Source organism: Sphaerulina musiva (genome assembly GCF_000320565.1).
Source record: "Sphaerulina musiva SO2202 unplaced genomic scaffold SEPMUscaffold_1, whole genome shotgun sequence".
Classification (NCBI taxonomy): domain Eukaryota; kingdom Fungi; phylum Ascomycota; class Dothideomycetes; order Mycosphaerellales; family Mycosphaerellaceae; genus Sphaerulina; species Sphaerulina musiva.
Window position 1 is genome coordinate 1,473,407 of NW_016017383.1, and position 21,805 is coordinate 1,495,211.

The 21,805-nt window shown below is 51.9% G+C and overlaps 11 protein-coding genes across 11 annotated transcripts; 7 read left to right on the forward strand and 4 right to left on the reverse strand.

Moving 5' to 3' along the window:
* Window positions 1–345: 345 nt before the first annotated feature.
* Window positions 346–3,184, reverse strand: SEPMUDRAFT_145861 (uncharacterized protein). Its single transcript, XM_016903308.1, has one exon. It carries the CDS (start codon window positions 2,885–2,887, stop codon window positions 512–514), a length of 2,376 nt encoding a protein of 791 aa, XP_016764786.1. The 5' UTR covers window positions 2,888–3,184; the 3' UTR covers window positions 346–511.
* Window positions 3,185–4,952: 1,768 nt separating this feature from the next.
* On the forward strand, window positions 4,953–6,839 carry SEPMUDRAFT_145862 (uncharacterized protein). Its single transcript, XM_016903309.1, has 3 exons — window positions 4,953–5,328; window positions 5,517–5,596; window positions 5,702–6,839. Exons 2-3 carry the CDS (start codon window positions 5,594–5,596, stop codon window positions 6,194–6,196), a joined length of 498 nt encoding a protein of 165 aa, XP_016764787.1. The 5' UTR covers window positions 4,953–5,328; window positions 5,517–5,593; the 3' UTR covers window positions 6,197–6,839.
* A 357-nt stretch (window positions 6,840–7,196) lies between these two features.
* On the reverse strand, window positions 7,197–9,193 carry SEPMUDRAFT_76091 (uncharacterized protein). Its single transcript, XM_016910123.1, has 3 exons — window positions 8,771–9,193; window positions 8,317–8,706; window positions 7,197–8,262 (listed from the first exon to the last, which is right to left on the reverse strand). The coding sequence occupies exons 1-3, from the start codon at window positions 9,155–9,157 to the stop codon at window positions 7,564–7,566; spliced, it is 1,476 nt and encodes a 491-aa protein (XP_016764788.1). The 5' UTR covers window positions 9,158–9,193; the 3' UTR covers window positions 7,197–7,563.
* Window positions 9,194–9,739: 546 nt separating this feature from the next.
* Window positions 9,740–10,729, reverse strand: SEPMUDRAFT_145866 (uncharacterized protein). Its single transcript, XM_016903310.1, has 2 exons — window positions 10,349–10,729; window positions 9,740–10,273 (listed from the first exon to the last, which is right to left on the reverse strand). The coding sequence occupies exon 2, from the start codon at window positions 10,201–10,203 to the stop codon at window positions 9,895–9,897; it is 309 nt and encodes a 102-aa protein (XP_016764789.1). The 5' UTR covers window positions 10,204–10,273; window positions 10,349–10,729; the 3' UTR covers window positions 9,740–9,894.
* Window positions 10,730–11,691: 962 nt separating this feature from the next.
* On the forward strand, window positions 11,692–13,904 carry SEPMUDRAFT_145868 (Aa_trans-domain-containing protein). Its single transcript, XM_016903311.1, has 3 exons — window positions 11,692–12,355; window positions 12,455–12,597; window positions 12,651–13,904. Exons 1-3 carry the CDS (start codon window positions 12,062–12,064, stop codon window positions 13,786–13,788), a joined length of 1,575 nt encoding a protein of 524 aa, XP_016764790.1. The 5' UTR covers window positions 11,692–12,061; the 3' UTR covers window positions 13,789–13,904.
* Window positions 13,905–14,080: 176 nt separating this feature from the next.
* Window positions 14,081–15,959, forward strand: SEPMUDRAFT_152832 (phospholipid methyltransferase; the record flags this gene model as incomplete). The annotated part of the gene is made up of 3 exons (XM_016907488.1): window positions 14,081–14,141; window positions 14,224–15,583; window positions 15,738–15,959. 2 exons carry the CDS (start codon window positions 14,081–14,083, stop codon window positions 14,775–14,777), a joined length of 615 nt encoding a protein of 204 aa, XP_016764791.1. The 3' UTR covers window positions 14,778–15,583; window positions 15,738–15,959.
* On the reverse strand, window positions 15,487–16,030 carry SEPMUDRAFT_32502 (DUF1763-domain-containing protein; the record flags this gene model as incomplete). Its single annotated transcript, XM_016908499.1, has 2 exons — window positions 15,487–15,583; window positions 15,738–16,030. The coding sequence occupies 2 exons, from the start codon at window positions 16,028–16,030 to the stop codon at window positions 15,487–15,489; spliced, it is 390 nt and encodes a 129-aa protein (XP_016764792.1).
* Window positions 16,031–16,239: 209 nt separating this feature from the next.
* On the forward strand, window positions 16,240–18,276 carry SEPMUDRAFT_56265 (Clavaminate synthase-like protein; the record flags this gene model as incomplete). Its single annotated transcript, XM_016909393.1, has 3 exons — window positions 16,240–16,580; window positions 16,672–17,161; window positions 17,215–18,276. The coding sequence occupies 3 exons, from the start codon at window positions 16,240–16,242 to the stop codon at window positions 17,233–17,235; spliced, it is 852 nt and encodes a 283-aa protein (XP_016764793.1). The 3' UTR covers window positions 17,236–18,276.
* SEPMUDRAFT_145869 (uncharacterized protein) lies at window positions 16,259–18,276 on the forward strand. Its single transcript, XM_016903312.1, has 3 exons — window positions 16,259–16,580; window positions 16,672–17,161; window positions 17,215–18,276. The coding sequence occupies exon 3, from the start codon at window positions 17,607–17,609 to the stop codon at window positions 17,823–17,825; it is 219 nt and encodes a 72-aa protein (XP_016764794.1). The 5' UTR covers window positions 16,259–16,580; window positions 16,672–17,161; window positions 17,215–17,606; the 3' UTR covers window positions 17,826–18,276.
* Window positions 18,203–18,491, forward strand: SEPMUDRAFT_27757 (uncharacterized protein; the record flags this gene model as incomplete). Its single annotated transcript, XM_016908434.1, has 2 exons — window positions 18,203–18,276; window positions 18,341–18,491. Coding segments are annotated over 2 exons (225 nt in total), but the record flags the coding sequence as incomplete, so codon positions are not given.
* A 1,196-nt stretch (window positions 18,492–19,687) lies between these two features.
* On the forward strand, window positions 19,688–21,700 carry SEPMUDRAFT_145870 (uncharacterized protein). Its single transcript, XM_016903313.1, has 2 exons — window positions 19,688–21,296; window positions 21,362–21,700. The coding sequence occupies exons 1-2, from the start codon at window positions 20,204–20,206 to the stop codon at window positions 21,415–21,417; spliced, it is 1,149 nt and encodes a 382-aa protein (XP_016764796.1). The 5' UTR covers window positions 19,688–20,203; the 3' UTR covers window positions 21,418–21,700.
* The last annotated feature ends 105 nt before the right edge of the window (window positions 21,701–21,805 follow it).

A 21,805-nucleotide genomic window follows, 5' to 3' on the forward strand; every position in this document is an offset into this window, starting at 1 on the left:
TAGTCGTTTCTGCTACCTGACCTAGGAGGTACCTACCTTACCTGACCTTCCTTACCTATGTACCTTACCTGACCTACCTTACCTCCCGCAACACTGGTAAGCTAGTTCATGTCTGCCTTGGCAATATGTATTGTATGACAAGGATGTTTGCGTGACTCTTGTTGCTTGTGGGTATTTTTGGCTTGGGCCCCTGGGCCCCGTCTATCAGTACCAGTAGGTATGTGTATTGTTCACGCACTCAGATTGTAATCAGAGTTTTGGGAGAGGCACATGCCGAAATCTACCCCGAAGCATGGGATGGTGGACCTGCGAAGGGGAGGGGGGGCAAGGATGAACTGTTCAAAGGTGAGTTTCAATGTAGTCCTGAAGTGGGACGGATGTTGAACTATGGGTAATCTGGCTGTTACAACAGTTATGTTGGAGTATAGTCTCCTCTCCATGACCGTGGGCCTGTCCATCCAGCGCATAATTGACCGCCGCGCAACAGTCATTAGTCCTGCCAGCATAGTGCCTATCTTGCCCATCCGAAAAACGCCTTCAGATACTCCTCGTCCAGCCAATGTCCAGTCTTTGCAGTTGGGGGCGGAATCGCAGTGCTGGTCACCATAGTTTGCTGGCCGATGCCAAGGAACTCCTGCACTTCGGACCAATTTCTCACAACCCAGTATGCTGCTGCGCCTAGCAGACCAGCACTGCCAACAACTTGAAGGACGGCATAGCCACGCTGTCTGAAAGTCTGAGTGAGAGTAAGCACACCAAGAGGATCTCGTGGATCGAAGACGCTGATATCGCCGCCCAGACGACCTCTTCTCGAGCTATGGGTATCCTTGGTCGGCACAAGAGCCTGCTCATTTTTCTCGCTGTCAGTAGAAGGCCAACCGGCAGGATTGCCGGTGTAAAGCTGCTCGTACTTGCGCCGCTCGTTGTTGAGACTACGCTGCAGGTCTTGCGCCCATTTAGCAAGTCGCACTTGTCGGAATGGCTCATTTGGCTGCTGAGCTTGGGTCTGCTCGTTATATCGTGCTAGGGCTTGTGTGGAAGCGCCTGTACCCTGCCCAAATTGTCCAGAGAAATCAGAGATGGCCGGTGAGGCTGATCTGTAGTAACTTGACGAGGAATGCGGCACGAGGACCTTGCTAGGCTCGTCCAGAAGACTGCCTGTGCTAGTAACACGGCTGTGGTAGCCAAGCTGTGGCGACTGCAACAGCATTTGCTTTTCCAAGTCGATGTGTTCGACTCCGTGTTGCTGCCGCCAGAGAATGAACTTTGTCGCTGAGGTATGTCGCATGCGGGCGATATTGGAGGGCTTTAGTAAACTGTCTGCGAAAAAGCCGAGGTCGCTGGGAATCAGTGGCTGCAAATATTGTGATGACATGAGAACACTGGCATCCACTTCTTCAGCGTCGTCGCCCGTCGCAACCGAGACTCCGAGCGGATAAGTCTGAGCAGTCTCGCCAATTGGTGACTCTGCCAGCTCGAAACGTGGTATCTGAAGCTGCTCTAATGTTTGGGCCACCTCAAGTTTCCTGCTGGCTAGCGCATCTGCTGACAAAGTGTCTGCTTGTGCGATCAGAGGTATTAGATTTGTCCACTTGCCAAAATATTGTAGCATCTCCTCGTGGGCAGCACTCAGATCTGCAGAGTCATCGTTGTTCTGTGGCGCCACCGGCTCGAATAGGTATACTACAGCGTCGAGCTGGATTCCGCCGTCGCCACTAAGCAGACTGACGAGCTCACTATCGCTCATGCTTTCCAGGTGTGCCGCGCGGCGAAGCGTCAGCCTGACGTGGTTCAAGACCTGCTGTATCTGGTCATCGCTCTCAAGTCCCGGCGTATCGATGAAAGTGAGATTTCGCTCGAGGACAGCTTCTCCGAGGCTCATCCTGCGATGATGCAGGTGTCGACTCTCAATATTCGTCCACCAAGACGGATATGGTCGCGTTGAAGCTCCAATTTCGTTGAACATGGTGGTGGGCATATAATGTGAGCTCGCCGTGGCAAAGGATGACTGACTGGGAACGCTAGGTGTGACCTGATCCATGTGCACTATATGTTCACTGGATCTGAACAGGCCGTGTATGAAGCTCGTCTTGCCAACCCGTTTCGGGCCAACAACCATGATTTTCGCTCTGCCGATACGTCTGCCTTGCTCTGTGAAGGGTCGCCGCACTGGCATGGATAAACTTGGCATAACAAGCTGCGGCGTCCGTTCGACATCGTGAAGATGTTCGTCGTCGCTACTGGAAGAGCAGATGGCAATGTCATCCATTACGCTAATCTCTTCATCACTCAGCCTGAAGGACTTTGGAGACCCCGATCGAGGTGTGCTTGGAGATACTGCTCCGCGGTGCGGGCTCAGCTTCATCGGCGTCAGTGGGGCACTCATGTTGGCCGATGTACCAGAGAGTCTCCTGAACAGTAGGTTCTTGGAAGAGGGAGAGTCTAAGACGGTTGGCGATACGACGGAAGAGGTTCGATCATGAGATATCAGTCGCTGGCCAGTTGCGAGAATCGTGGGGTGCACACGATTGCCCGACTTGCGCTTCTTGCCACGTGCAGGCGACAGTTCGCCATGGGAGTCAGACGACTGCGCACTGCTGTTGCTGTTTGTCCTCGACAGAGTGTTTGCCTCATTCATGGCCTCGTCTAGGCTCTGAATGCCGCACGAGCTGTCTGCCATGCTGTCTACAGAGGTCTGCCGCTGGTCTTCGGCTGACACTACAGTGCCTCTTGCCTTCTTACGTCCTCTCTGGGCGACTGTGTCCACGAGCTCCTTCTCCGTCTTCAGAAGGAAGGTCGTGGGTCCTAGCGATCTCCCTGGGACCGGAGGTCTAGTACTCTTCTTCGCCTTTGCGACTCCTAGATCAGCGCTTTGTGCCGAGTTCATCGCAGCTGCCACCGGTAATACGAGGTAGGGACATGCGGTCTTCCACTGCCGTGTCGCTGGTCAGCTCAGCTCAGCGTGCACTGCGGTGGTCTTTCGAGCGATTGCCTCTGGACAACGGCGTCTGAAACAACGTGTGGTGGAGTATGGTTCGACGGGACGCTGCGGGCGCGGTAGGATCGTCGTGGGGACTGTCTTCGTTGCGGAGAGATGTCGTGGTCGTCAGTACGGTAACGGCAAGGCAAGGTTAAGGCAAGGCAACAGAGGCGCCGAGCTTCCTCCCTCCAATCAATGGGAAATGGTCACGCGCTGATGACTTGTCATGAGATGTTCAGGCACACCCTGGCAGTAATTCACTCTGCCCGCGTTGCTGGTGGCCACTGCAATCAATGTAGGATATTAAACACGTCGCTCCATCATGCGTGAAGTCTGTATCCAGGCAACAGGCAGCTCGTATTCGTGCCTCGGACGGTGAGCGACGGAGCGTATCGGTGTCGATAAGCGCTCGTCGCCCAAAGGTCCCGGGATCTACAGCGGGGCTATAGTACCTAGTTCTAGGCTTTATTGAAGATAACAACGACAGGAGCGAGCAGGTATACCGTATCGCTGGACGACCGTATGACTTGACTACCAGTCTATCACCCCATCTACTGAGTCCAGCATACCACCTATTTAGTTACTCCGTGTATTACCATAAGACCACGTCATTTGCATAGCAGATCTACATCATTTTTGGAAGAGAATGAAAGGGCTGCAACCACATTGGGTTATCGCAAGTCCCATGTGATCCCGTTTGAACTGCCGGAAACCATTAGCAACAGATTACAGCCTTACAGGTACCTGTACTCGTTGACATTTATAGAATGATGAGGAGGAGCGATGCGTCCTTCAAGTCACTTCTGTGGGTTATCTGATTTTCTGCCAAGCTCCAAGAACTTACAGTAAAACATCACCTTATTTATCATCATGCTGCCTGGGTACATGTGTCCAGTAATAGCTGGGTACCTACCTAGGTGAATTGCAGCTGAGCATTACCTACAGCCCCAATAGCCTGTAGGAAGCTGGAAAGGGTGAATAATTCCATACCATACATCGATTCTCTGCTCTATGAAGGTCCTACCTCCTACCTTCGTCGCACCACGTCACAAGTCCACAAGTCGAAATAGGAGGAAAAAAGAAGTCCCTCTACCTCCTAGGGGCCGGAGCTGAAGTGGAGTGTTTTGATCAGGTGTCGGCGGGAGTAGAGAGAAAGAGAATGTAAGTAGAATGTCCCGGAAGATACTACCGGTCGATCGAAAACCATGTCTTGCTCGGACCTTGGTGTGAACATTCCTGCTTTGTATAAGGTACGCAGAGTGGACTCCAGGTGGTCAATGGCGTCCTCGATTGTCCGGCCGAATGGTGTTACTTTTGGCTTGCTCTGTTTGTGCTACTTGACTCCCAAAGCATACAGGGGACAAAACTCCGGTACCGTAAGTGGGAGCCTGTAGACCACCATCAATCACGAATGTAATATCACCTCACATGCAACTCTTTATCTCAAGCACGTGGAAGTGTCCCATCGAACTGTAAAGAACTGATGTATCCCAGGAGCTGAGGAGCTCTCACCACATGTAAGGTAATCATGTATCTCCGTGATGCAGTACCTCTAGGTTTCAACGTGTGCATCATTCGTGGCGCCCCAGCCATGTCATTCCACACGTGGCGATGGCGCGAGCTGGAGCGCATGATTTGCTGAGAGAAGGGTTCTCGGTCCGTTGATGATGGTACCTAATTCGGTGGTTACAGGTACCTACCTCCTAGGTAAATGGGACCATGGGAAGGCATATCCCTGAGCGTGCCTACTGCAGTACACTGTATAAGGTCGGTTGCGGTACACACGATGGGTATGCAATCGGGTCCCTGAAGCAGGTGAGCAAAGGCGGGCGGCAACCATTGTCATCTTGTCGCACACCGCCCCTCTGTTCCACATTGCCTCACCAGACAACTGTCACCAACCACCCAGTTGTTTTTGTAGGTGGCCAGAGGACTCTACCTCTCTCCTGGGAGACTTCGGAGTCCTCGCCGCCGGATATCGAGAGACGAGAGCCACGGTGCAGACAGTGAGACTAAGAACGCCTTAGTACCTGACTCAAACCGTCCACTCTCTCTCGCTCTCCAGACACCTGCCTCTCTCTCTTCTTCGGCATTTTCCTGCTTCCTTGCCTCCTCCTCCTACATGTACTCGCCTTGCTGCTGCTCTTCTCTTCCGCTTCCCCAGTGACTAAGGTACCGACTTCCCTAGGCACGCATTGACGCTGTGCTCCGCCCTCTCGACCCAGCGGTGCCACTCCAGACGCAGAGCATCCCGGTTTCAGCAGCTTGTCTCACTTGCCTCGAACGAGCACATATTCCGAGCCGTCAACAAGTGTTCCTGCTTGCACGCGCGCTTTTCCCAGGCTCCTGTAAGCATTGTCACCTCTTTCTTTCTTGTTGCTTTCTTTCTGTCCCGTCACTCGTCCGGCGTTCGCAGCGAGCGCAGTGTTACCCCGGCACCGCAAAGATAAAGAGGCTGCTATAGTTCGCCACGTTTCCGGCAGCCCACCCTCCACGTGTTGAAAGGGAAGCTTTGCCTGACCCGGACCGCATGCAGATTACCACGAGGAAGCCATATCCGATCCTCGATTTCTTCCCAATCAGGCGAGACACCCAACCGCCATAGCAATCACAATGGTATGCCACCGGGCGCAACGCCACGACCCTAGTCCCACCCGCGTGGCAAGGGTGTGCGTATGACTGCTAAAAAGACGATGTATATCTGACCATGGGTGCCCCCAGACCCGCGCCGACGCTCGGTTCAGCAGCATCAGCACCTACTCTGGTGCGCCCTCCCTCCAGCCGTCCATTGCTCCCACGCACGACTCGAGTTCGCACCGCTCCTCTTCTCAGTCTCACCAGTACACCAACTCGCGCTTCAGCGAGCAGACCTTCCTCATGCCTGCGACTATACCGGAAAAGGGCCGTTCGCTCTACAGCAGCAGCAGGAGCGACAGCAGCTCCACCCTAACGCTCTCCTCCACCGACCCTAGGACGGCCGACATCAAGATCTTTGCCAACTGCCTCGACCGCATGAGCGACGAGCGCCTGGCGGACAAACAGCGCTATCGCATGAGCACCAACAAGTCAGAGGACATGGGCAAGATTGCGCTGGGCGCGAGATTGGAGCGCGCGCTCTCACGAAGAATGGTGGGACAAGACGCGATCCTGAAGCCTAAGAAGTCGGCAACTTTACCACCGGACGAGAAGCGCGCATTGGAAGTAGAGGTCAACTAGAAAGTTTTTGCGGTCTCCGACGTTACGACAGCACAACACAGCTTGAGTAGAAACTTGACCAGCAAAGCGGCATACGACTACATGCATCTCCTTTTCACCTTACAGGACCCTGGCTGAGGATGATAGCGTCGGAGAAAAGAAATGGGAAGAGGGAGTTTTCTTTGGAGTTGAGAAGTATGTGTTGCTTCCAGGTTTCTTGGGTTCTGGTGTTTTTTTCGAAAAACACGGCGGCGGTTGCATGATTACTTTTGGTTGGGGGCTGGAACAGGGCTTGTTTTTTGGAACTTCGAAATTGCTTGCTTGCTTGCAACCTAACGACGACGATTTTGGAATTTTGTTTTTTGGCTTGCGAACATACCCTATGTTGACTACCTACCTTACTGTTGTTTTGTTTTTCAGTACCTGGCAGTTATCTTTCTACTTACTAGAAGCAGACTTACCCTGCGGCTGAAACAGAACGAAGAATTGAAAGCTGCTTTCAGCACATTTTTGATTCTTGATGATGAGGAGCAAGCAAGGTTATGTGCGCTACATGTACTTGATCAGGATATACCAATGCGTCCGCCGACCGCTGACATGCAGTGTATGGAGCAGAGTAGATTATACCTTTAGTACCTACAGGTAGTTGTATGATGGCACAGGCACACGAAGTCCACTACCTATGTGGAGAATGGAGACAGACCTCGGGAGCCCAATCACTTGGTATTTACCTACATGTAAGTCAACATCGAGTATATGTAAAGCCGTTGTTCAATAAGCTAGCCTCATATACATCAAGTGAAGATTGTACAAATGTGCAAGCAAGCGAAACAACGACATCCCGGGCAGAAATGGTGATGGATACAGGTATGGCCTCGGAACCATGCTGACGCATATACCTATCTTCTAAGCTTCGCGCTTGTTATCTGGTACTGGGAGGTAGGCCTTTCTTCTGACAGCACACGCAGCCTTTTTAGCTCCCTCTTGTCCAATTGCAACAACAAAACAAATCTCTTTGCCCAATATCACCCAGTACGTAGCTCAGGAAGCCAGTTTTTCCTGTTTTTCTCGCTCATGCTGACTGACTGACTGACTGTGCAGTATTCGATCTTGCTCCTGTGGTCAAACCCTTTTTTTTGCTTCGAACTGCGGACGTGTACCTAGGTAGGTATTTTGCAGCTTACCTGACTGTCCAATTTCTCAAGCATTTGCTGATCATCCAAAGAAAGAAATCACATCTAGGTTAATGCAACCAGCAAAAGCAAACTCACGGCATGCTCCATCGATTGTCTATCTCATGGCAACCTAGCCAGTCTTGAGGCAGGGTCAGGTCCTGCACTTCCAAGAGTATGTTGTTTTGCATGTCGACCACTGCTTGACGATTGAAGCTACGCTGGCGACCTCGGTGCAGCGAATATGGCACGAATGTCCTCGTCGTATCGATGTTTGTCTTGGATCTTTGCAGCGATGAATTCCTCATAGTTCTCGCCCCACAGCTTCAGAAGTGACTCACCCTCGACATCAGGGTCGAACTTGGCGAAGAAGCGTGGTTGGATGTTGTGTTCAAAAATGAGTGGGAAGCCGTTGCTACTGCGCAACGCGTCGTTGTACCATATTTTCCCTGTCTGCCAGTCCTCTCGGAATCGTCTGCTTATACGATGGTCAACTTTCCGGGCTGCTTCCTCCTCTTCGAAAATGTCAACAAAGGCATCGTAGAGTCCTTTGTATTCTTCGAGAGCAGGTCCGACAAGCTCATCGATGCTTTTGTTACTCAGCCAGTGTGGAACATTCACCATCTGTTGTGGCTGAACTGGTGCAAATTCCAGATCGATGACGCCTACGATATTCCAGTCGTCGTCGACGAAAATATTGCTCTGATGCAAGTCGGGCAACGTGAGGACGAAGGCATCATCTCGTACATCTTGCTTCCAAAAGACGGGAAGCAGAGCTCTGAGCGCCACCAATGCCGAAAGTTGGAAAACACCGTCCGGTCTCCCGAGGATAGAGTTGGGCTGGAAGCGTAATCGATGGTCTTGGTAAGCCAGCATGTCTGAGACGAAGGGCTCTGCAGAGCTATATGTCAAGTCCTAGAGTGGTAAATGAGTCAGTACATTTAGATGAGATCGGGAGGTAGCACAAACCCGAGGTATGCCAGTCGGAATCTTATGCCTGTTCCAGAGCATCGTGAGATCCAGAAGCGGGCGATTTGTCAAGGAGATGGTCCCGCGTCTTTCGAGTCTCCAAGAGCCAATCCGAGGAAGTGGAACATTCGCAAGGTCAAGGAGAATGTTGGAGAGGCCGCGATATAGGTTATCACGACGAGCTCGATCTTCACGGTGCTGTTGCCAGGTCGAAGACAATGGGTCGCCATCCATAACATATTCCAAAAGCAGGTATCCGAGGTCAGAAAGGCTGTCTCTTCTTTCATGGCGAAAATAGGGCACCAGAGCGTCGCCTCGGAACCACATCCAACAGCGCTGAAACTGCCAGACTAGTTGGTGCCACAGAGACTCATGCTCGATAGCTGTGTACTATACGCCGCAAGCTGTTAAAAAAACCCGAATTGAACAAAAAGAGAAAAAGTTCTCAACATACCGACTCTGCGGCAGGAAACCCGACAGCAAGCAAGCGAGGAACAGGGATCGTAGGGCAGTACTTCTGGAGCCAGATGTACGTGCCGGCCTCGCATCTGAGCTTTTCTTCCACATTGCCAGGGCTGAACTCCTCACCACATCTGAAGGGCAGTGGAAATCGGAGAATGGCTTGCCGAGGAAGGGTTGATGTTCGACGAGTACTCTTGATGTCAATGGGCAAACAGAGGTTGAATGAGCCCCACACCCAATTTTCCTGGCTCAGCAGCACAAATTCAGCCGGCGGAATGCCCAGATGGCGAGAAATGAGATGTTCGAGCTGAGTGCGATGAGACTCCAGAGTTTGGCAAAACTCACGTGTCTTTGCAAAGGCAGTCAGGGTCGGAATCATATCCCAATCGTCATCCAAGGCTTGCTCCTCTGTCACAGGTTCTTTCCATTTCGAGATTCGAATTGCGGGATGGGCCATCTGGAAGAGCTGTGCATCTATTGTTGGATTTGATTGTTGGATCAACGAGGGAATGTCTGAGGAGGAAGAGAGGGAAGTATGGGCTTATCAATGGGGCCGTGTATATTCCTGTCCTATTTTTCCTGTCATATTTCCATCAGATTCGTATATTCCAGATGGTCTTCGGGGACTCGACTGCTGACATTGATGATGGTGCAGCTCTGTATAATAGAGAAAGCGCGTTGATACGACTGTTGTTGTGTGTCCTGCAGCTTCACGCCAAGAGGCTCCTCGACTCGAGGCATGAGAGTGGGACTGTTTGTAGGAAGAAGATGTGCCGGTGATTGAGAACCATATGAGCACGTCTACGACGATGTGGGTCTAGATTAAGGATAGGGTTGTCTCGAACAAGGATGGTGGGCCTGGGACTGAAGCAGAGTTGTGATACTGCGATGACATGACATGACAGCGTGAGCCAGCGGTGCAAGTGGAACGTTGTGAGAAAATGAGCACACAAGAGGTTCCGGGATTTCCATATTGACAGTTCCCTTCTCTGTACAATTCCGCCTACTTAGTTCCACCTAGGTAGTTTCCAAGCTCCACGAGCACCCAACTGCTGCTCCTCGATGACCTTCACTTCCACCCATCGCACACGCTTGTCCTTCTTTCCCTCGCTCTGTCTACGACGAGCTGAATTGGATCTCTCCCGCAAGAATCACGGGGTCCTTGTCGCTGAAGTTGGAGACGTCTCCCAACACTTCCTTGGCCGCTGGTGAAGATGCCGCTGTCTGGAAAGATTTCAAGTCCTTCCATTCCAATGTAGCTTGCACGCAATAAGCTGCATCACTGGGGAACGACATGACCTTCCAGCTCGTCAAGCCGAATGGGCCCCACTTCTCTTGTACCAAAGGCATGTGTTTGGCCTTGTAGTATTCCATGTCGAACTTGGCGCCCTGAGGGTAGACGACGGTTACGGTTGCCGCAGACATGTTTCGTTGTGATGTTCGGTGGTGTGGATGAGGAGATCGCAAAGGTGAGGTAGGTAGGAGTTACGTGTAGCTGCGAGCATGGTCAGCTTGGGGGAAACGCTGTCCTGCCTCGAATAGCTATGTGGCAGCAGGAGGGCGAGCATACTGGATGTGTTGTGTGATTCCAGCGTTGCACGTGTTCTTCCAATGGGTAATCAGTGCTCCGGGAGGAATATTCTCATGGAGCACGAGGACCTGTCTGGTTATGTATTATGCGTTGCACATCACGGTACATGTGCTTGGTGAGCATGCCCCGCACACGTATTGCGTTGCAAAAGGTGGGGTTGCGTCTGGGGGGTTCCTTCCTCTCCGCCATGCCAAGTTGCCAACCATGGTGGCATGGTGAATGCCCCTTGACAGCGCCATATGCCCGAGCGGCCACCATATGGATTAACGTATTGGAGCCTCGACTTGACAATGATGATGGGACGGGATGGTTCGCCCGGAGCTCAATCCATCCATCAATCAATCAGCTACGATCCTCCGTGGAATCTGCGGCTATCGATGAGTTGGGAACGTCAACGCAGACAAATCACGTGCGTGGGATTGCGAGGGATGGTTATTGCTGGGCATTCTTGGTCTTGTAGAATCAACTCAATCAAGAGCATATCAGGCCGAGGTGATGATGCTGGAGCGGTTTATATACCTGACGGTCCTGACCTAAGATACCAACAGAGCACGTGAGTCGATGGTTGTTGCCTGAGGGCCTTAGGTTGAGGAATGGTTGCCAAGACTGTCTACCGAGGTCTAGACAGAGTCCATTCATCGCCATACAAGAATATCATATCAGTGATATTACATGCATGTTGAGGTTGATCCTGTTCATCCTGTTCACTTTGGTTTCCAGCATTGAAAGTCGTGCTTCCTCCAATTCTAGTCCCGTGGAGTCTCGCCGTTCATCATGTGCTTCCACTTGTATGTAGGAGGTATCGTCCTTAGCGAGGTCGACGGCCTTTGACGCCACCTCGTTCTTCGGTACGCCATATACGGGTAGGCCGCATAGCGCCCAGACTCACCGGGATCTTGCTACAGCCCAGGCCAGGCCCGCCGCCCGGACAAGGCGAGCCCAAGCCCCAAGGTGTGAGGTAGCCCGTAGGCTTGACACACACAAGCATCGCCAAAATTCACGCACTTCTGGAACTCCACTCCACCACTTCCACAACCCTCCCAGCGCCCTGATCACTTCTGCATCGAGTCCATATGTATTCCTCGTGCACGCAGCCACGCCGCCACGAAGATGACGGCGCGCACAACCAGCACCCCGTAGATACGCCGTCCCACAGCACTGCGACATGCACCGCTGAAAGAGCACAGAAATCTTCATGACATACGCGAAGCCCGCGCGAGAGTTCGCCCGAGCACTCCACTCAACCAACTCTCAGCTTCCATCATCCTTCGATCGCCTCTCAGCCAATTCCAAGCCGCGTACGGCACACCATCAGCGGCCCTGATTGCGGAAGGCGGCAAGCACGACTTCGAAGATCCATGCGGCCAAGTCATGATGTAGACCTCTGTGGCCCGGGTTACGTTGCCTTACGTCCTTACCTGCGCCTGCCCTGCGGATACTACCGATCGTTTTTGACGTAGCCCCGTGTGCATTTTTCCATTATCTACATGTACCTCTTGCGATCTACGTTCCCTCTCTCAGTCTCTCCCGTCCCTTCATTCCACCGACGTCCAGACCCAGTGTCACCAAAACAGCGCTCGACAGAGTGTTAGCATCGTTACTCCACCCGGACCGTAAATGCTACTGTTCGTTGATACCTTTTTCCACCAATTCTGCGGGTCTTGCGAGTCCGACTCCGACTAAATCTAAGCCATGGCCGTCTTGAACACAAACACGGCTGAAAAGCACTACGACGTGAAGCATGGCTTGGATGATGACGGATCAGGTAGCGGCTTTGCTCCCTCGCCAGATGCCGCAGAAACTGGTGGACGCAGGAAGGATTTTACCAAGATGAACCGCATCGACAAACCCTGGACCACCTCGATCACGGGCTCTGCTGCGGGAGGCGACATGACCGACAGCACGTCCGAGGATTTCAGCATCGAGAAGCAGATGGAGGCGGAAGAGGGCAATGCCATTCAGTACCGGACTTGCACGTGGCAGAAGGTGTGATTTACTTCGCTTGTGGCTTCTCGGTCCTCATGCCGCAACTTACTGAAGATGGTCGCGAGAGTACGCAAAGCTCAGCGCTAATCTTCTATGCAGACTGCGGCGCTGCTCTTCTCCGAGTATATCTGTCTTGCTATTATGAGTTTCCCATATTCGTACGCAACACTGGGCCTCGTGCCGGGCTTGATCCTGACCGTCGTCGTTGCCGCCATGGTCCTCTATACTAGCTTGATTGTTTGGTACGCACATACCATCCCAGTTGGCTCGCTGGCTCTCGCTGACATCACATTAGGGAGTTCTGTTTACGCCATCCCGAAGTCAAGGATGTCTGTGATATTGGGCAGATGCTGTTCTGGGGCAAGAAGTGGGCGTGGTGGTTCACCGCGATCATGTTCCTCCTCAATAACACATTCATCCAAGGCTTCCATTGCCTCACTGGCGCAAAATACCTCAACACCATGACTAATGGTAACAGCGGCGTCTGTACCATTGTGTTTTCTGCAATTGTGGCCATTGCTTCCTGGGTGTGTTCTTTGCCACGGACATTCGAAACACTTTCGACTCTTGCGGGTTTCTCGGCTCTATTTACATTCATTTCGGTTATCCTTGCAACAATCTTCGCTGGTATCGAAGATCACCCTGGAGCAGGCTGGCCATCTTTGGGCGCACCCACAGTATATGCTGTTACGCCAAGTACAGTCACGTTCGTGGCTGGCATGAACGCTTTCATGAACATCAGCTACACCTTCATCGGCCAGATCACTCTGCCATCGTTCATCGCAGAGATGAAGAACCCTCGGGATTTCCCCAAGGCACTGTGGGCTGTGACCATCGCAGAGATTATTCTCTTCTCTCTGGTTGGATCCATCATCTATGCTTACACGGGCACGAATTACAACACCTCACCAGCATTTGGCTCGCTTGGCAACGAAGTCTACAAGAAGGTCAGCTTCAGCTTCATGATTCCGACAATCATCTTCTTGGGAGTGCTCTATGCCTCAGTCAGCGCGCGTTTCGTCTTCTTCCGCTTGTACGCCGGCAGTCGCCATATGACAAGTAATACTGTCGCGGGCTGGGCTGGATGGGCAGCAATCCTCGCCGTGACATGGGTGTTCGCCTTTATCATCGCTGAGGTTATCCCGTTCTTCAGCGATCTATTGTCTCTCATGAGCTCGCTGTTTGATAGCTTCTTCGGCTTCATATTCTGGGGCACGGCTTATCTCAGAATGAGACATGCAGACTATGGCCCAGGCTTCTGGAAAGGAAGAGGTTTCCGCGGATGGGTTGGCTTCGTTCTCAACGTATTCCTCATTGCGGTCGGCTTTCTCTTCCTCAGTGCTGGCACATATGCGAGCGTCGAGAGTATCAAGCAGGGATATGCGTCTAACAACTTCGGAGGCCCTTTCTCGTGTGCGCCCAACGGGGTATGAGGAGATGGTCTACAGTACATGGCTCTCCCAGATTTACGAGTTATGAACACAGCAACACATTTATATATACGACGGAGTCTTCGGAACTCGACAACGAGCTATACAATTTGTTGTCCTAGACAGTATTCAGTGACTTCCCTTTCCCTAGAGCGCTGAGACCCATGCCATCTGACGTAAGGCAGAGCTACCTGCATTAGCTTGTGAGCTTTCTGAGCTATATTGTACCTTCCCCTCAACCGCTGTTCTATTTTGGCTGAATAACTTCTTCTGTGTCGAGAACAAACATCTAACAATGGCACCCGTCTCAGCGTCCTTTTGGGACTCAATCGACTTGAACCAGCCAACATTCTGGAGTGAGGCTCCCCACCACCACCACCACTTATCCACAAAAAAGGTGAAAAACAGCTCCCAAGGCTAATAACCTACCCACTACAGTTTCCGCCGCCTCCATCATCTTCAACCCCACTTTCTGGAATCTGGCAGCACGAAGCGAATACCGCAACAAAACGATCACGAAACTCGCCGGCGGCAAACCCCTCTATGGCTGCTACGCCCTCGCCGTCACCATCTTCTCGATCGGCATCATCCGCGACGCCCTCTACGAACGAGCTCTCCGCAATCAACCCTCTCACCCACTGCTTGAAGGTTTCCTACCTCAAGCGTTCGCCGTGGGCCTCGTAGCGAGCGGCAATGTTCTCGTGTTGACGAGTATGTGGGCTTTGGGGATCACGGGGACATATTTGGGAGATTATTTTGGAATTCTGATGGATGAGATTGTCACAGGGTTTCCCTTCAATGTCAGTGGGAGCCCGATGTACTATGGGAGTACGATGAGTTTTGTGGGGACGGCGTTGTGGTTTGGGAAACCTGCCGGGTTGGTGTTGAGTGCGTTGGTTTTGGTGGTGTATCAGATTGCGTTGAGGTTTGAAGATCCGTTCACCGCGGAGATTTATAAGAAGAGGGAGAGGGAGCAGAAGAAGAAGGGATAGGTGGGTAGCGAGACGAGGTGGATGAGGCGAGGGAGTGAGGTGAAGACGTCGGAGGGAGAGAGAGAGAGAAAAATGCCGAGGATTGAAAGCAAGAAAGATGAGATACCCCTTGAGCATTCGAAAGCTCGATTCAACATGAGCGATGGCGTTTGGCGTGTATAGAAGAAAGAAGTTAAAAGCAAGATGATGCATAGGTAACCACAGCTGTTGAAATCGAAGGCACGCATTTTTACCTTCTATTTCGATGATCGGTATTTTGCACTCGACCCACCCACAGATTTCCCAGCACCCGGAAGCCTGCCTCTAGCGTATTGCACGAAGCCAACGCGCGAGCCTGGCTACACTTGAGAATACCCAGACTTTGGGCCAAATGCGAGCTCCAGGCTTCCTAACCAGGTTTGCATAGACCTCCTCAAACTGTATAGGTAGCTTGCTGGATTGGTGGCCATCAATTTGCGCGCGCTTTGGGCATTCTTCTCGACCGTATCCGAAAAGTCCAGAGTACATGTAGCCCGCAATGGACCAATGTCGACGTGATTCTTGGCGGCATATTTGCCATGTTCATGATGATACCTTACTGAACTTCCATACCCAAGAGGACCACAGTAGGTAGGTACATGTACTGTACCCACCTAGTGTAAGGTAGTCATCTTGGATATAGGTACAGGGTAAGGTAAGGTACCTATCTTAAGAGATAGGTATAAAAAAATCACTTGATGCAAAGACCCATGGTCTCATTCAACTTGCGAATCGTTTCGTCAAAATCCGTATATGCGGATCGGCGCAAAAGAAGATCTTCTTTTTTCCTGTGAGAAAAATCTTGGGTAAGAATGATGATGATACGCGGTATTCGTTGATAGATTTGACACTGTCTTGAAAGGGGAATGATGAATGATGAATGATGAATGATGAATAAACCAGTAGACGGCAACACATGGAAGTAAGGTAACATGTACGTACACTGGACTCATACCATCCCCAGAGGAGGGACTTCTCGACCACCAGACATGCATGCAATTTTTCACAATGCGATGCTCTAAACCTCGATACTTGGCTGCATTATCGAGGAATTCCAACGTGCGAGAGATTTCTGCGGGTTGGAAGTGTTGTTGTGGGCTGGAGTTGCGAAAGGCGGCGCGGATGCGATCTCGGGCAATGTAGCGTGCGGGTTTGGAGTATTTGACGGCGCGGAGGAGATGTTGGTAAAGATGGCGATAGGCGAGGAGGATGGTGGATTTGGGAACTGGTTCCATTTTTCTTTTTGTTGTTTATGAAGTTGAAGTGATATGTCAATGTACAGTAGGTACTACTAGTAGTAATGGAGTTGTGATAGTTCCTTCGCTTGGACGATGGCCAATCAGTTGACACAGAAGCTGTATACCAGGAGAACCAAATGCCATCCATCCATCTCCCTCCTCCTCCTCCTCCAACAACAACATCAATCTCTCTTCTTCAGCAGCCGATGCTGCGCAGATGTCCATTGGCCGTGTCACGAGCACAATGTAGGCGCCATTATTCCGCCCCCATCAACCAGCCTCGACCAGTACGCGAATTGCCCGATGCCTCGCTCGAGACGTTTCAACATCTTGCCTTCGAACCCGCCATACCTGCTCTATTCCCTCGCAAGCAATTTTGTAGCCTCCCCGCCGTGAGCAAGTGGTTTCTGAGAAGCTCCAAGCACGGCCATGTCGTCCTCGATACCACATATCTGTCCAGATTCGGCGATGCGGTTGTACCGCTGGAGATCTCGAATGATGACGGCCAGTTTGCCAGAGTAGAGCAGTCTCTGAGCTTCTTTCTCGAGTGCGTCAAGGCTTCGCTCCTTCTCAGCATATGTCCCTAATGCGAGAATGGTCGCGAAACGAGTGAACGACTCTAACGACTTCTTTACCAGCATCCCGAACTTTACGAAGCCAACCGCCCGCGTCTATCTTGCGCAGGCCTCACTTGACGACTTTCCTAGAGCTTTAGCTGACGATGTCCCTACGCCCGAGGCTGTTCTACGTGCTGGCAAGGGAGACGTCTACGGCGCTTCTCTCTGGATCGGCCAGGCCCCGACTTACACACCTCTGCATCGCGATCCAAACCCCAACGTATTTGTACAGCTCGCTGGAAGGAAAGCAGTGAGGATATTCGAGCCACATGTTGGGCGCGGCATATTTGCCAAAGTGCAAGAGCAAATCGGCGCGACCGCCTCCCCAACGATGCGCGGCGAAGAGATGATGCAGGGCGAAGAGAAGGAGGCTTTGGACAGAGAAGTTTGGGAATCTGCTGCACATATAGGTGACTGTTACGAAGCTGAGCTCGATAGTGGCGATGGCCTCTTTATCCCCAAAGGATACTGGCACAGCGTGAAAGGTGTTGGCGAGGGCATGATAGGATCCGTGAGCAGCGCACGACATCGCCTATGCTGCTTCAATACTGACGAATTGCGTAGGTCAACTGGTGGTTCAGGTAGTGTTCAAGAGTACCTAGGTATCGAGAGATACCCAAGACAGCCCGCTTTTGCGTTGCAGAGAGGTACGCGCAAACGTGCAACTTGAGGTCATAGTGGTTGCATCTTCCCGACGTACACTGGTGCCGCTCTAGGTACGTCTCGGGCTGAGCGACCTGTTGATTGCGCCATTGCGTTGCGCAACAGGATCGATCACGAATTCTGCAAAAGCACTTGCATCGAAGGATGATGGATGACCCGGTGTGCATGCACATACAGTCGCACGTACGAGTACCTACCTGTTTCTCGCAGCCCACTCAGCAGACTTTGCAGCTTCGTCCTGTAATCTCGCATCGAAGGATCTCTGTGGACGTTGAGTGGCCGCTGCTGAACTCATGCCCTCGTGCGCAGAAGGCGACACCGTATCTGATGATGCTCCGGTGTGCTCGCTCCCTGCAACATTAGGCGTTCAGCCCGCTTGGCAAAAACGCCAGCACAACTCGCACAAGGCTGCCGATCGAAGTAGCACTGCACGCGACGTAGCAAAGCAAGGCCGACACCCGTCAAATAGGTCTGAAACCGATACAGATCTCCAGCAGCGTTTGGGCATTTGAAGGCCTACATAACCAAGCTGGTATTGCGCCGAAATTCAAGACTCCCAAATGCTTCTGCCAGATCAGCGAACCGTCTGTGAGCCGGATCATTAATGGAGGCTTGCGTTCTGAGAGAGAGCGAGCTGACAAGGCAGCTTACTCCTTCCTTTCGGCACAAATTCTTCTGGACAGTACCATGCCAGCCATGTGTTGTACGGTACTTAAATACTTTCACTAGGTCTTGAAATATTCGTGGCTCAGGCGATCTGCACTCGTACGTGAGGTCAGTAGTAAGCTCACTGAACATTTCATTGACTGTCCGCGTCCATTTTGTTTTTCTCCCTACACTCTTGTTCAGGCACAACAGCTTCCTGCATACCACCAACGATTCAGGCCTGATGAGTGAAACACCTGTCATGTCCTGTCCTAGCGGCGGAACATTCTATGCTTGTGGTGATGGTAGCAAATTCACGTACGCCAGCACGCAGTACACGCATTTCGATTTCACGCCCACTCAATCACTGATGACAATACAGAGGATGCTGCGGCAGTAATCCATGTACAGTAGGCTGTCCCGCTGGCTGGCTTGAACCCACAAGTTTCGATACATCACAATATGGCGTCTTTGCCGATCAACAATGCTCCACGGGTCTTTTCTACACATGTAACTTTACCTCGCCGCCCTTCTGGGGCTGCTGTTCAAGTTCGGCTTGTGCGAGCACGAGTGGTTGCGCCTCGACATCGCTGGCCGGAGCGTTCCTTACATCCAATGCGGCACTTGCAGAACCTTTCCTATCTCTGAATACGACTTGGAAATCGAGCGACACGGGTGGCACGAACGGGACAGCTTCGAGCGGGGACAACACAGATTCCACTCACCATGGGCCGAATATTGGGGCTCTGGCTGGTGGAGTGGTGGGCGGTATCGTCGGATTAGCTATCATCGTTTTTGCTCTCCTGTGGCTCCATCGTCGTCGAAGGAAGCAAAAGATGGCAGCTGCCGCCGCCGCCGCTGCTGCTGCCGACGCCGAGGATCGCGCAGAAGCTTGGAACAAGCCTCAAATACAAGAACTCTCGCACGATGCAAGCACAGCTGTGGGATTGAAGGAGCTACCAAGTATGTATATTGTTCTCCATTCAAAATATCGTCCAGACTTCAGATGTACTGACCACTCCCTTGCTGCAGCAAACTGGCCATCAGCGTTGCTGCCTACTACGCCTTCATACAACAACTCTCCGGAGTTTCAGAATGGTGAATGGTCGCCTCAGCCGCCGAGTTACCTCACCAATGAGCCACGAGCGAAATCACAGCATATATCTCATGAGCTTCCCGGCAGTCAGGCCGGCGTGGAGATGGATACGCCGGTTGAACGAGTATCGACAGAGAGGAAATCATTGAATGGTTCGACGAATTCCGGAAGCTGAAGTGTTCTAGTGAGGTAGCAAAAAACAAAAGCTGCAAGGCTGTAGTGAGGTTGTTTAGAGTTGATGGCGACTGAAACATGCTTTTTCTACCATGTCAGTTTTTGCGTGTGAGAAGCTTGCAGCTTCGCTGTTCTTATGTGCCCAAGGTAGCTAGCTCAGTTCCTGCATGTTGCGTATGTAGCTGTAGCTGTACCATTTTGCAGAGCGTTCATCACCAGTATGAGGAGGGTATGGTTCATGCAATAATAAGTAAAATCCAGGTACGAGAAGTCAATTCTGCAAGGTTACCTGGCTATATATTAGTTGATATGCCCTCGTCATGGAACACCTGATCCGTGCGTATCGATCGACAGTGGGCAGCGTTGCCCACCACAACGGCCAACCAAAACATCTCGAATCAAGAGAGCCATATGGGTAGTGAGGTCAAGTAGACTGAGAGGTAGCAGCAACACATACCGACCGAACGTACCAAAAAATAATAATCCATCTTGTCATCGTCTTTTGATAGTGCGTGGGTGAAGGACCAACGACGTCAGTAAAGTACGAAAATCGAGCTGGCTGGTGTGGCTGGAAAAAAAAAGGTGGTTGGAGGAACACAAGATTTCGCTGAGTCTCTCCCCGTCCGCCCTTTCCCTCACTCTCACTCTCGGTTCACACTGCTGATTGGAACATCTCATTTTTGCATGCACAGAAGAGACACTTTCGTCTATACCGTTCGTTACTGAAAAGAAATTTGTCGTCGAACGCAAGGAGGTGGAGGAGGAGTCAGGAAGTGTGAAGAAGGTCTTCTTCTTGCTTCTATATACCCCACCAAAAAGACCAACACAAAAGTCCGGAATCACCAGCAACGCACGCATTCCAACAAACCGACTTCGATCACATTCCGACAACCAACCACACATCGATATCGGAGGAGAGACGGGAGACAAAGAGAAAGAGAAAAGAGGAGAGGCCACGAGGGCCAAGGAAGAAGGATGGGAGGAATGCTACGAGCTCCTCGAGTGCTCGTCACCGCATTTTTCCTCCACGCACACCTACCCACCCTCACATCCGCCAACCCGAATCCACACGAACGAGAACTCGCCGGCTTCTCCTTCAACGAGCTGTTCGCGCGATGGGATTGTACCGGCACAGCTTGCGGTGCTGATGGCCAATACTGCTGTAGTCCTGGCACCGCATGCACCACCAACGCCGCCAATATCGCGCAATGTGTCGCTGCGCAAGTGACACCTGCTGCGACACCAGCTGCCGGTGGAGCATGGCAATATTACACAACCACATACGTGGAGACGGATCTGGTGACGAGGACGAGCATATGGAGTTCGTACGTGGGGGGAGCTGCTGCCACGGGCATTGCTTGCAACTATGCCCTCAATCAATCACCGTGTGGTTCCATCTGCTGCGCGAGTGATCAGTATTGTTATACTGCGGGACAGTGTGTTGCAAACGGCAATGGTGGGAGCTCTGGCGCCGGGTATGCCACATATACGACACCTGGTGCGACTGCTGGTGCTCCAATCCGACCAACAACTTCGGGACAGTTGACTGTGACCGCAACCAAGAGTCCCACCACCACAGTTGCCTTCTTGGCTCCGGTCGCGACTGGTGCCAATATCACGCTTTCGGAGTCGGACAACGACGATGACGGTGGACTCTCTGGCGGCGAAATCGCTGGAATTGTCATTGGAGTTCTTGCGGGCCTTCTACTCTTGGGTCTGCTCTGCTTCTGCTGCTGTCTCAAAGGCCTGTTCGACGGCTGTCTCGCCTGCTTCGGTCTCGGCGGTGGAAAGAAAAGGAGAAGGACAGAAATCGACGAGTATGAGCGTCACTCACACCACACCTCTGGCGGTGCCGGTGCCGGTCGGACATGGTACGGTACCGCAAGACCTCCCGCTCGAGTCGATCGACGAGACCGAAAATCAAACACTGGCAAGGAATTGCTGGGCATTGGAGCAGCTCTTGCAGCTTTGTGGGCTGTATTGGGGCTTAAGCGAAAACGAGATGGGCGGAGAAATGACGAAAAGTACTCGGAGTATTCGTATTCGAGTGATTACTATACTAGCGCCAGTGAGTCGATACCCCAAGCATGTCTGTGATGGCAGATGAGAGAACTGACATTGATATTCTTCTAGGCAGCGCGAGCTCAGACGATAGGCGGACCCACGGGACTCGATACTCACGGCGATGAGGGGCGCTGGTCTCCCATATCACGTCTCTTACGGCCATACGCGAATAATACGACGACAACAACACCAGCATACCAGATGCTCAGAAGGAGAGGAGCATCTCGTCCCAAAAAAAAACAGTATAGGAACTGGCGTTTGTGGCTTCTGCCTCAGCAGGTGGTGGCGAGCGCGAGAAGCGCCTTGGCGTACCTAGAGAAGGGTCCTGTACACACAAACCACAAGACTCCAATTCGTATGACATAGTCGAAAGAATTCTATCACGAAATGATGATTATTGAAGCCAACCAAAAACTGCCTATACCTGTGCATATATCTGTGTTGTGCCTTGAATCAATCATCATTCCACCTTGCAAGTCGAGCCTCTTGTTGATGATGATGATCCCTTCTTAC

What these genes read in the sequence shown, in the direction of transcription:
- SEPMUDRAFT_145870 (XM_016903313.1), top strand. Translation starts at nt 20,204, where the DNA reads ATGGGAGGAATGCTACGAGCTCCTCGAGTGCTCGTCACCGCATTTTTC. An exon ending in TGATTACTATACTAGCGCCA is followed by an intron (nt 21,297 to 21,361) that starts GTGAGTCGATAC and finishes ATATTCTTCTAG; the next exon opens with GCAGCGCGAGCTCAGACGAT.
- SEPMUDRAFT_76091 (XM_016910123.1), bottom strand. Translation starts at nt 9,157, where the DNA reads ATGATTCCGACCCTGACTGCCTTTGCAAAGACACGTGAGTTTTGCCAA. An exon ending in GGTTTCCTGCCGCAGAGTCG is followed by an intron (nt 8,707 to 8,770) that starts GTATGTTGAGAA and finishes TGCGGCGTATAG; the next exon opens with TACACAGCTATCGAGCATGA. An exon ending in TTCCGACTGGCATACCTCGG is followed by an intron (nt 8,263 to 8,316) that starts GTTTGTGCTACC and finishes TTACCACTCTAG; the next exon opens with GACTTGACATATAGCTCTGC.
- SEPMUDRAFT_145869 (XM_016903312.1), top strand. Translation starts at nt 17,607, where the DNA reads ATGCCCTCGTGCGCAGAAGGCGACACCGTATCTGATGATGCTCCGGTG.
- SEPMUDRAFT_145866 (XM_016903310.1), bottom strand. Translation starts at nt 10,203, where the DNA reads ATGTCTGCGGCAACCGTAACCGTCGTCTACCCTCAGGGCGCCAAGTTC.
- SEPMUDRAFT_145861 (XM_016903308.1), bottom strand. Translation starts at nt 2,887, where the DNA reads ATGAACTCGGCACAAAGCGCTGATCTAGGAGTCGCAAAGGCGAAGAAG.
- SEPMUDRAFT_145868 (XM_016903311.1), top strand. Translation starts at nt 12,062, where the DNA reads ATGGCCGTCTTGAACACAAACACGGCTGAAAAGCACTACGACGTGAAG. An exon ending in GGACTTGCACGTGGCAGAAG is followed by an intron (nt 12,356 to 12,454) that starts GTGTGATTTACT and finishes TCTTCTATGCAG; the next exon opens with ACTGCGGCGCTGCTCTTCTC. An exon ending in TATACTAGCTTGATTGTTTG is followed by an intron (nt 12,598 to 12,650) that starts GTACGCACATAC and finishes ACATCACATTAG; the next exon opens with GGAGTTCTGTTTACGCCATC.